This window comes from Rhinolophus ferrumequinum, chromosome 16, assembly GCF_004115265.2.
Source record: "Rhinolophus ferrumequinum isolate MPI-CBG mRhiFer1 chromosome 16, mRhiFer1_v1.p, whole genome shotgun sequence".
NCBI classification, from domain to species: domain Eukaryota; kingdom Metazoa; phylum Chordata; class Mammalia; order Chiroptera; family Rhinolophidae; genus Rhinolophus; species Rhinolophus ferrumequinum.
The window spans coordinates 24,961,436-24,973,950 of NC_046299.1; the positions used below are offsets into that span (position 1 = coordinate 24,961,436).

General features: G+C 44.6%; 1 protein-coding gene across 3 annotated transcripts in view; it reads right to left on the minus strand.

Annotated features, from left to right (window-relative positions):
* The window catches only part of CNNM1 (cyclin and CBS domain divalent metal cation transport mediator 1), a 56,590-nt gene extending 46,518 nt beyond the window's left edge, over positions 1-10,072 (minus strand). The window contains exon 1 of one of the 3 annotated variants that reach the window (XM_033131137.1): positions 8,370-10,072. In XM_033131137.1, the coding sequence (XP_032987028.1) occupies positions 8,370-9,933 (1,564 nt within the window). In that variant the 5' untranslated portion in view covers positions 9,934-10,072. The remainder of the gene's footprint in view (positions 1-8,369) is intronic. The other 2 variants (XM_033131136.1, XM_033131134.1) reach the window with 2 other exon arrangements.
* Positions 10,073-12,515: the final 2,443 nt, after the last annotated feature.

Genomic DNA, 12,515 nt, shown 5'->3' on the forward strand with positions numbered 1-12,515 from the left:
CTTCTCCTTTCACTTTCTCGGAGAAGTTTTCCCAGATCCTTGTGGGGAATTATTCTTCCCTTCCATGTTCACCCACAGATATTGTCTAGATGTCCTTGCCTGTCCCCCAGGCTGCTTTGCATCATTTCCATCAAGGCCCTTCCTCCTTTCATGTTCCTGGGGGGCAGCGTCTTTTCCATATTTATATCCACATCCATCTCCCAGAGCCCTGGCAGCCTGGCACTCAGTGAATGTGACTGCACTCAATTGCCCAGCTAACACTGACAATCACTAGAGGTGAAAGGAGGATTGGTTGGCAGAGGTGGCACTTTCTATAATGGATGTTGAATGGCCAAGGAACCCTGCGGGGCACCCACACTGGCCCTCTTTCCTCAGAGCCTTTGCAGGTCTGCTCCCTTCTCCTGGAAAGCTCTTCCTCTACGGTCCTCCTGCTCATAACCCTTTGGGACTCAGCTCAAATATCACCGGAGGAGGGGGGAGTCTATCCTGATCCACAAGACCAAGTCAGGGCTCCTTGTCGTATGCGGTCATAGCTCCCTACACTTTTTCTTCAAATCCCTTGTCACCGTTTGTAATTATTTACTGGTTAGTGTGTATGTCCCTACTTGACTGCAAGCTCCAGGAGGACAGCAGGCCTGACATAGAATAACGTCACATGGAAGGAGGAGGTGGGGGGCAAGGAGGGAAAAAAGAAAAATGAATTGAGAAGAATCTCAATTTGGAAAGGAACAGACAGCAGGAAACAAAGAGGATTGAGAGTTGTTATTGAAGATCCAGGGGTCCTCAAAAGTAGGTCTAGAGGTAGACCAGTTTAAGAGAGTTCTAGGAAAGACCACAGGCTCCCCCGCCCTCTGAGACACCCAAATGCCTTAAGGGATCCAGAAACACAACCAAATGTATTTTGTTGTCAAAAAATGGAATGAGGTGAGCCACTATATTCTTCAAATAAGAGAAGACTCACAAAGGATGATAAAAGGAGAAAATTGAATTGAACCACAGCCTGTGGGATTTACAGTAGATAAAAATATAGTTTTACAATGAAGGCTGTTATGCCCTGGAAAAAATAACTAAATCTAAAAAAAAAAAAGTGAATTAGATTCTCTGTTAGGTCTTTCAGTGTCCCTTTCAGCTTAGATTCTATTATTACCTGGTATTTCTTTTTTGCCAGGCTGAGAAAAAAAATTATTGCAGAACAGCATTACAACAATCACAATAAAAATTTCTAAAGAAAGAAATATAAACCGACAATTTTAGCGCCTTGTGTAATTAATTATTTTCATTTTTCTTGTTTCCTTTTGTTCTTGCTCCCTGTACATGAGGGACTATACTTTGTTTACTGTTTGCTCTAATTATTGTTTAGAAGGTAAGCATCTCATTCTAAATATTACTAATTATTCTTTAGCAATGTTTAACACATTTAAAGCACATTATATCTAATTAACACCAGGGAAATACAACTTTGAGGGAAGGTAACTTTTTATTTTCTTTTATGGAAGACAAAGAATGCAGCACTGATGTCTGGCAGCTTTTTAAAGAATTAAGCAACGGGTTGATTACTTTTCCTGCTATCATAGCTTTCAGAGTGATAAAGAATTTGGAGTGATAAAGCAAAACACGGACTTTTCAACCAGATTATTCCTCACTGAAAATGTTACTGAGCACTTACTCACTATTTGGATGTACTTTCAGTAACAGACTCCACGCAGCAGGACCAAAGACTGAAGTGGCTCCTTGTCAGCTCCACAGAGGCTGCTCAAGGTCTCTCTTTTCACAGTGATATTCCTAGGGCCCACCACAGTGCCTGGCCCAAAGCAGGGGTTCAGTAAATATTTACTGAATGGAAGAATGAATCCATGAATGAGCGAAGACTGAGTATGAAGGCTGCAGTAGGCCATCTTACCTAATTTTACGTGGCTATGCTAGTCTACAGGCAGAGTAGCCCCACATGATGTGGGGTACGCTGTCTTTTGTTTAGGAAGGTGGTGTTACTAACCCAACACAGCTAAGTTGTTTCATTGAGTTGAATACCAGAGCTGTAGGGCTCAGAGGCCTTTGACTTCAGAACAAGGCTTTAATTCTCTCCCCTGTTGTCTATTCAGGGTTGACTTCTAAAAGCAATCCAGCAAAAGAGTAGTACATTTTAAAAATTAAGTTCAGTATGTCTCTAAGGCTCCCGTTTGTAAATTAGTCTTCCCAGATTACAGAACTCAACCCCAAGGAGACTATAGTGAAAATAATACTATCATATTAAGAAACCACGCTTGGAATTAGAATAGGATATTTGATTTGTGGAAGAAGAATGTATAGATGCAATTATGTATAGATTCCCTTTATTTTCTGTTTAAGAAATTAAGGTTGTTATTATGTGCAGTATATTTTTAACACGACAAATTATTGAGTTATTATTTCAAGATAGTGGGATGATTAGCTGCAGGTGGTTTTCTTACTTTTTCTACTGTTCTATATTTTTCAATTTTCTAAATGAATATGCAGTACGGAAACTTATAAACCTCAGTAAAAATTTTATAAAAGCAAAATAACCTAAGGGTAGTTACTCTCTTCCTGCTTGTTCTCAACGCATTTTTATATTTCTAGTATAACACTTTGTTTTAATGATGTATAGGTCTGTCTTATCTATATATGTGTATGCAGAGATGTGACTTGTGAATTGTAACGTTGTTCGAATTGCGGGGAAAGGTGAGTCCAGGCCGCTTTCTAGCTTTACAAAGCAGACCACTATTCTCCCATTAGGCTGTAGACTCTTTGGAAGCAGAGATTGCATCTCATACACCCAACTCTTGGTACACTGCTTTGAACGTGATTGTTATAATAAATAGATGTAGCTAAAGAAGCAAAGACACGCTCTCCTTGTAACATGTAAAATTTGACTTTGTCCTGCTGCATGGTCCAAAATAATTGGGCTGGAGACAATTAATGATTCATTTACTAGAGTTCTGCAGATCCCTGCCATTACATTCAAGTTTACCTCCTTTAGTCATTCATTCAGTCATTCAACAAACATTTATTGAAAACTTATGTCATATCCATCAATAGGGTGCTACCACTACAAAGACAGATAAGACAGTCTTTGCCCTCCAGCTGCTCTTTATATGGGTTGGCAGCACAAATAAACAAATACTGATAATGTTAGTTCAATAATAGAGATATAGAATCATTACGTTGGCCAAAACTGGGGTTTACATGAGAAGCTTCCCAGAGGAGGAAGCACGTGCTTGGTGTTAAAGGAGGAACTGGAGTAGGGATTAGTCAGGCAATGCACGTTTCTGACAAAGAGAACAGCATGAGTAAGGGGACAAAGGAAAGATATAGCACAGTGTGACCAAGCTTAATGTTGCTGGAGCAAACAGCTGAAGCAGGGAGTGGTGAGTGGCGAGGCTAGGGTGACCAGGCTAGGGGGGTGGGCAGGGAGCAGGTCACGAGGTCACAGCTTAGACTTCATCCTGCAGGCCATGGGGAGTGCAGGAGAGTTTAAAGCAGTTGTAGTAGCACTGGAGAGGATGAATTTGAGGGAGACAAAAATTGGAAGAAGCAAAACTTTGGAGGCATTTGCACAAGTGACTAACAGATTTGTGTTTATATTTAATAATCATAGCTAACATGTATTTAGCATTTATTATATGACAGTTACTAAATAAGCATGATGCAATATTATCTTAATATTTCAAACAACCCGATGTGTAAATACTATTGTTATCCTCATTTTATAGCTAACAAAACAAAAAGTTAAGTAACTTGCCCAAGGCCAGGATGCAACCTGGGCAGTCTGGCACCAATGCTTATACGCTTCGTCATTATCCCATTTCTTTAATTTCTGTTTCTTGCATTGGAATGAAAACTCCATGCAGAGAGGGACCATACGATTGGTGTTCTCCACTGTGCCTGCGCAACAGGTACTCAGTAACTATTTGTTGAAATAAAATCAATGAATAACCTAAGTGGAAGAAATAGTGGACTAAATTACGTATAGGTGCAAGAAATATTTTGGATGCAATATTGGCAAATTTTTTTCCAACTTTGTTCCAAATATTTGGCAGACTTTGCTGACTGGTATGGGCTGAGTGTTTGTGTCCCTCCCCTCCCCAAATTCATATGTTGAAGTCCTAACCCCCACTGGGCCTCTGGGGAAGTAACTGAGGTTAAATGAGATCATAAGGGTGGGACCCTAATCCAATAGGTGTCTTTATAAGAAGAGGAGAGACCAGTGTGTTCTGGTTTCCTCTCTCTCTCTCTCTCTTTCTCTCTCTCTCTCTCTCTCTCTCTCTATCTCCCTCTCTCCCTCCCTCCCCCCATAGATGCACACATGAAAGTTCATGCAAGGACATAGCCAAGTGGCCCTCTGCAAGCCAGGAAAAGGATCTCACAGAAAGCAAATCAGCTACAACCTTGATCTTGGACTTCTAGCTTCCAGAATTGTGAGAAAATACATTTCTGTTGTTTAAGCCACCCAATGTATGGTATTTTGTAATGGCAGCCCCAGCAGACTAAGATAGTGATTAGTAGGATGAGGGTGGGTGGTAAAGGAGAGGTTTCTGGCCTGGGAGATTAGAGGGGCAGTGGTGCCACTAACTGGGGCAGATAATCCAGGAAAAGGAAGAGGAGAGATCGGTTACCACCAGTGGATCACACAACACTAATTATTCTGCACTTACGGTTCGCCTCACTCAAACATAGAAATGTAGCAGAAATTAGCTATTTAAATCCATTTATTCAATAAATGTTTATTCTTCCCCTAGGCATGGTGGCCACTGTGCTTATCCTGCGAATATAAAGTAAATAAGATTCATTCTCTGCCCTCAAGGAACTGTCCAGTGGGGGAGAAATATTGTTCCCTTGTGTAAAGCTAGCATGCTAGCAGGAAAGACTGTTTTCCTTTCCCCCACGTCTAAAGACCTGGAGCTTCTAGGAAGATTAGAGATAAAATCCCATATGGACAAGAGCTTTGCAGTCACGTGAACTGAATTTGAATCTGGGCCTTGGAATATACTAGCTGAGTGGTGATCTTAGGCAGGCCACATAACACTTCTGGTCTTAGGGTACTCACTTGTAACTGTGGGATTGTTAAGGGTTAGATAGGAGCAGGTAGGTAGACATGTTTTGTAAAATGCAATATGCATGTTAGCAATTATTGTCATTATAAAAGCTACATTTCTAATCTGCAGAAACCAGAAGTGACTCAGCCATGGGCAGCAAGTCAAGAGGGCCAGCTTTGAACCCAGTGGGTGGCAGGAGTTCTGGAATGGGGGATGGAGTAAGACTGCGATAGTGGGAAATAGAACAGGTGTTGGGGTCCTACAGGCCCAGTTCAAATCACACTTCAGTCAGTTATTAGCTATGGAAAGTTGAGCAAGTCATGTAATTGATCTGAGCGTTAGTTCCTTCATCTGTAAAATGGAGTTAATAATACGTCCCCTGGAGGGTTCTAAGTAGGTAAAGGGCTTGGTGCCTGGCAGAGTTGTTGCTCAATTAACAGTAACTGTTGTTGCTATTAATATTATCAGTTTCCTCTCCTACCGCCTAAGGGGTTTGTTTAGGTGGTAAAGAAACTTGAGATGCAAAGAATGAGGGACATGGAAGGGCTTTTATGACTTTAGTTATAAAGTTATTTTTAAAGGTGTAAAAAAAACAAAAACAGTCCAGCGTGGTTTTTCTCTCCTAACCTATGATGCAAACATAATTCTTATAGAAAATGACCACTGTATTTTATGGCTTGGAGCCAGAGAACACCCACCTTGATAATTCTTCCTTCTAAGTAAATCTACCAATCACTGTTAGTAAGGGCTCTCCAAAGGCAATGCTTCTCAAACTTTAATGTACACACATGTCACTTGGAGTTTTGTTAAAATGCGGGCTTTTATTCTGTGGATTTAGAGGCATGAAATTCTGCATTTTTAAAAAGCTCCCAGGTGAGACTTCTGCTGGTTCATGATTCACACTTTGAAGAAGGAGCAACGCTCTGAAGGGATGCAGACATAGCTTCCTTGGAGAGGTGTTGACTGTAACGGCAAGCTTCTCTTTCATGACCTACTTCATTAGAAACTACTAATAGAACGCTAACAAGCCTTTTTCAGACCAGATTTAGAAATTCTGCTACAGGATTCATTTCAGATCAATATCGACTTTCTTTGAGCAGCCTACTGTGCGCACGGCACCGTGTGCTGGGGATACAAAGATTAGTAAGACAATTCCTGCTTCCAAAGGCTGCCCTTATTCTAACACTGTATGCTCCTGTAGACTGTTGACTTTCTGAAGGCAGTCTTACTCTTGCCTAAAAGCATATAATGCTCAATAAATACTAAATGAGTGAATCAGTGAGTTCAGAGGAGTTTCATTAAAAATGTCTTCTGGCAGCACATGTCAATGAGACACTATTTTAACTGCACTCCGTCTTAATTATCACATGCAAGAGTTGGTTAAGTTAAAATGAAGCTGATAGGGTGGGCCCTTAGTACAATCTACCTGGTGTCCTTAGGAGATTAGAACAGACAAAAACACTCCAGGGAGGAGGACTCAGTGAGGACTCATCTGCAAGCCAAACAGGGAGGTCTCAGAAGAAATCAAGCCTGTTGACACCTTGATCTTAGACTCCCAGCTTCCAGAACTGTGAGGAAATATATTTCTGTTGTTTAAGCCACCCAGTCTATGGTATTTTGTTATGGCACCCCTAGCAAACTAATACAGATTTTCACAGCTTTTAGGCCCAGATCCAAGAGTCGCTTCTGTAGGGTACACAAAACAGAAGAATAATTCTAAGAGTGGATGGATGAACCCGAGTGCAGTGGGAACGAATCACGCAAGGACTAGGAGATAGACAGAAGAAGGTGAGACAGTAGCCCAGACTGAGCTAAAACAGCTGCAATATATATACATTTCCTCCCCTTCTCATGATTCCAGTACAAAGTCTAGGGCTATTCTCTCCTGAAATCTAAGGCTAAAAGCAGCTTTTGACATTTCCCCCTTGGTAGCAGGAGGAAGACCTCCGATTTCTCTCTGTATGCAAAGAGTTAAGAGTACCTGTGATGATAAAGCAATGAGATTGAATTTTTGACGAAAAAAATAAAAAACACACAAATTAGATTCCTGTTAGTTACAGGGAAGCTACATTTGAAGCCTGATTCTAAAGTCAGAGAATGAATTTTTTTCTTTAGTTTAGTTTTTAATAAACATGCCAACTGCTTTGTGCAGATGAGTGCCTCTTTCAAAATGGTCATTCTGGAAGGATCTACCTTTTTCTAACCATGTCACTGTTCTCAAATCACTTCTGGAATTGCTTCCAGGGTCTGTGAGATAGTCTTCTGAATGCTCTTAATGGTGACTCTTGAAGGTGGATTTGATTTTCAGAAATAACCAAGGGTCCTTCTGGATCAACTCCAGTTAGCTAGGGGGACCAGTCAAACTGCAGAGTGCCAAGAGGACTGACTCTAAAGTACCCAGGCTGATTTTTCTTGAGTGTATTGTACTCAACTCCAAAAGTCAGTTTCCAAGACAAACCCCAGGGATGTAGTAAACATTTTATAAGCATGACATCAGGGCGTGTGTGTGTGGGGGAGAGATGATGACAGCTCTAAAGGAAACCCCATGCATTTGGATATGCAAGTTTTCTAGTGGTCTCCATTACCAGAATATTTCCTCAGGTCTACATCTATCCTACCTCATGGGACCACAGTTCCCAGAAGTACAAGCACCACACTGCCTTAGTCAATTTTTAATCTGCAACCTGGGTACTTGATGTGTAGAGTGAATAGCTGATGGAAAATTAAATAGGGGGGAAGAATGTCTAAGGTGTCTGAGGCTCACTCTATGTGATTCAAAGCGCAGAACTAAGACCCAGAGAGAAGCTCCGGAGAAATAAATTTCTGCTCCATGTGAGAAAGACATTGTCAGCAGCTGGAGCTGTCCAGCAATGGAGTGAGTTTGCCCTAGAAATAGAGAGCTTCCAACACTGGGAGGAGTTTAAAACAAAGGCTGCTTGTTATGGGAACCTGTAGAGATTTCTCCCATAATGCGTGAGGAGAGGTTTCTCCTGCAATAACTTCCAAGGACTATCTCCAGACTCCATCTTGCACAATAACTGGCCATTGTTAGGCCCTGAAAAAATACTGGAATGGAATGAATGAGGAATAGGAGGCATCTTGTGAGCCAAGTCAAGGGAAAGAGGACCGGGGCTCAGTCAGCTGCCAGGAAGGTAGGGAGAAGTGAAATGAAAAGAGCCAGGGAGTCCGGAAGTGGGGTGTACCTTGAGTTACTGGTACCATAGGAGAGTTGCTTCGGGTGCCTGAAGCCTCATATGTTTCTGAAAGGGTAATATTTTTGAAGGGGGTAGTAGAGGGAGGAGATAGACCATTGCTCACCCTTTTTAAACTCCTCCAGCACCGTGTCCAGCCGGGTATCATTGAAGACACAGTGCAGGGGCCGGTTGTAGAAGCGGGTGACGGTGAGCAGTGGGGTGCAGTCGTCGGGGTCCACGAAGGCCAAGTCCTTGACAAACAGAATGTCAACAATATTGTGCCGCTGGTCGCCCTCGTACACGGGGATGCGAGTGTAGCCACTGCGCAGGATCTCAGAGACGGTGGCGAAGTCGAGCACGGCATCAGAGCGCAGCATGAAGCAATCTCCGAGGGGGGTCAGCACCTCCTCCACCACTTTGGTGCGCAGCTCCAGGGCGCCCTGGATGATGTTGAGTTCCTCTTTCACCAGGTCGCCGTAGGGGTCTGCCGCCCGCAGCGTCTCCAGCAGCTTCTCCCGCGTGTAGAAGGTGCTGATCTCTTGGCGCAGAACCCAGTCCAGCAGGCGGCCCAGCGGGTAGCACACGGGGAAGGCGGCTGCCATCAGGAGCCGGGTCAGGCATACGCTGTGCGAGGCGATGGCCAGCCCGTGCCGAGAACACACTGAATAGGGGCAGATCTCGGCGCCCAGGAACACGGCGCTGGTGCACACGAGCGCCGGCAGCCACGGAAAGTGAATCCCTGCCTCGCCATAGTCTTCCCCCGGATCCCCGACGCTCGGCGGCAGCGAGGTGTACAGCCAGCCAGCCAGGGCCGCGTTGGCTCCGGCTTGGCCCAGGAGCAGAGTGCAGAGCAGATGTGTCCCCCTGCCGCGCACGGCCTGTACGCGGCGCGCCTGCTCCTGCTCGGTGGCCGAGCCGCTGTTCCGCAGCACCCGTAACTCCACGGGGTCCAGCGAGAGCAGGCTCAGGCGCAGGCCGCTGAACAGGGCAGACAGGGCGAGCAACAGAAACGCCCCAAGCGCCCGCAGCCACACTGGGGGTAGCAGGCCCCCGCCGGGGCCGTACAACCGCGGGCGGACGCGCAGCAGGAAGCCGCCGGCGGCGCCGTGGTGGTGCCAGGCGCGCCCGTCCCAGGCGCACAGCGAGAAGAGCTTCCCGCCACCGCCCGCGCTGCCCCGCTCTGCCTCCCCCTTGCGCAGCTCCCGCACCCGCACCTGGACTAGAGCCGAGCCTGCCACGCCTCCGGGGCGCAGGGGCCCCAGGACCTCCACGTCGGATGCCCAGTCGCTCTGCTCTCGGCAGCGCTGTGGCCCTGGGGGGCGCGTGGGGACAGCGCTGGGCGCCAAGCCGCTCCCGCCTGGGGGCTCCTCGATAAACACAAGCCGCGGAGCCCAGTCGCCGGTGCCGTTCACCCCCGTTGAAAGAGTGGGTGCGGGTACCGGCGCCTCAGGCGCCGCGGGCCCAGGCTGGAAATACACCCGCAGGAGGAAGCTGGTGCCTTCTGCCGCGCGCAGGGTGCCCCCCTCCAGGGACACGCGGCCTCCAGCGGTGTCCTCGGGCCGCAGGCCCAGCAGCCAGGCGGCAGCGGCCGGTGGCCTAGGGGACAGGGAGAAGAAGAGCAGGAGCACAGCGCCCTGGCTGCAGCAGTCCCGGAGCCTGACGCCCACCGCTGCTGCAGCCGCCGCCATCCTGCACCCGGCGCGGCTGCACGTGATACTGCAGAAAGCAGAGCAAGAGCTGGAAGGAGGAGGAGCCGGAGCAGGGAACCGGCCCCAGGCAGGTCACCACGTGTACGCCCCCTACGCGCGCGGGCTGGAGGCCTTGGGGATTCAGAATCTGCCTGGGGAATGGATCCCTGCCGGAGGCTGGAGATGGCCACGCATCACTGCATGGTGCATAACTGACGCACTTCGGTATGTCAGAGCTGCAGCCTGGGGACAGCTCGGCTTGGCGTATGACCTCTGACTCCAGCAGTAGGGCGCCCTTCAGCAAACTCCTACCCGGCAGTAATTCTCTGACCGCCCCACCGCTTCCCCATTGGCCGAGGAAATTTCCCATCGTTTTGCCTCTCTAGCCTCTGGCGTTCCCCTTCCGGTCATATGATATTCTGTAGGCAAGTCTTGAACCTGTGAAAACTTTGTTTAGTCTCACCTCCAGCTGACCTTTCATGTTTTAAAATTTTCTAAATTTCTTAAATTCAATTCCTCGCTAAGACCCGACTGTCCACCAGTAAGAAACTTGAAATAAATCATTATACCACTGTGATGGAATACTACGCAGCAGGAAAAAAGAATGACGTGGATCCATGTGTTTGTGATACGGAAAAATCTCCAAAGTAAGAGTTAGTTGAAAAATAGTAAGATGCAGAACAATGTGTATAATATGCTACTGTTTATGTTAAAAGTATGTATGAATTTATGTGTACACATACATATATGAGATACTCAATTTCATATGCAGAGCATATGAAATAAATTTGTAATAGTGTTCATCTCTGGAGAGCAGGACTAGAGTCTGGAAGCTTGGTTGAGAGACACTTAAACGCGCGCACGCACACACACACACACACACACTGTAAGTTGCAAAGATAAAAGAGATCCCAGTACCCTTTACCAAGTTCCCCCCCAGTGGTTACATCTTAACTATAGCATAATACAGAAAGCAGGAAATTGACATTGGTATAAAGTGTGTGTATAGTTCTATGTCATTTTATCACATGCGTAGATTTATGTAACCACCACTGCACTCAAAATACAGAACTATTATTGTATCACCACAAAGATTTGGGAGGGAGACTTTTTATTGACTTCCTTGTATTGTTTGAATTTACCATGGGCCTATTTTTACTTTTATGCATTTATTTTTAAAATTTATATATTTAAAATTCACGTTTTCGTATAGTACTATTCTATAAGTTTTGACAAATGCATATTCATGTAACCATCACAATCAAGAATAGTGCCATCACCCCCCAATACTCTCTTGCTGTCTCTTCTCTTCCCTTATCTCTTCTCTGGCAGCTACTGAGTTGTTCTTCCCTATAGCTTTCCTTTTCCAAAATGTTATAGAAATGGTATAGCCAACATATAGCCTTTCGGATCCGGCTTCCCTGACTTAGTTAGCCTAGTGCATTTGAGAGTCATCCACGTTGTGTTTATCAATAGTTCATTCTTTTTTATGACTGGGTGGTATCCCATTATATGGATGTATCACAGCTTGTTTATCTATTTACCAGTTAAAGGACATTTGAATTAATTCCAATTCTTGGCAATTATGAATAAAGCAGCTATAAATGTTCATGTGCAGGTTTTTGTGTGAGCATACATTTTCATTTCTCTTGGGTAAATTTACCATAGGTCTGCATTATTTATAAAAAATAAAAGTAGCAATAATTTGGTATACTACCTTTGGCACCTCTGACTAATTTAAAAAAATCATTGCTGTGTGTGAAATCTTATTTTCCATAGAATGTGTGAGACCCCAAAGATATCGACTGAGAAAGCCTTGCAAAGGATAAAGCTCAAAGGATAAAATACAAATGGTCCCAGCAAAAAGTTACCTTCTTTTCATAACATACTCTTATCATCCAGAATGGAAATATCCCCTTTCTGGTTTGGCATTAGACAGGCCTTAGTAGGCTGCTGGTCACATTCCTACATAGGCTGCTTTTTCACAATGTGAAACAAACCTGACGTTGCCTTAAAATATACCAGATCCTGTCTATTACAAGCTGTTTCTTGCATGGACTGCTTAAGAGAGAGAGATGGGAGATTTAATCTGAAGAGGGAACATTGAGGCATTTATTGGAAGTATAGGGAAAAGGGAGAAGTGGGTTCAGGCATGTGATTGTTTCTCTTAAGTGTTGGGAAAAAACAAACAAACAAACAAACAAACAAACAAACAAAACCCTCTTACTTTTTCCCTGATACTTAAGATCTCTGTTCTCTCCCAATCTAAAGCTTCTTAGCACAAAGTTACCTGTTATCCTAAGGGTTCTCCCACCTCTTTCAGGCTACAGGACTTTATCATCATTATAATACCACCTAACACCTTTCTCAAGTTTTAGAGTTACAAAGGAATTTCATATTTATTATTTCATTCACACAAATAGCCCTGTGAAGTAGATATAATTATTCCCATTTTTACAGATCAGGTTAAACAACTGGTGAAATTTCTTTGGACTCTAGGTTGATGCTCACTCACCCTGCAGTGCTGACCAGGACCAAAATAAATAAAACCTTTCAAAAATATTAGATCACGAATTTTAAAA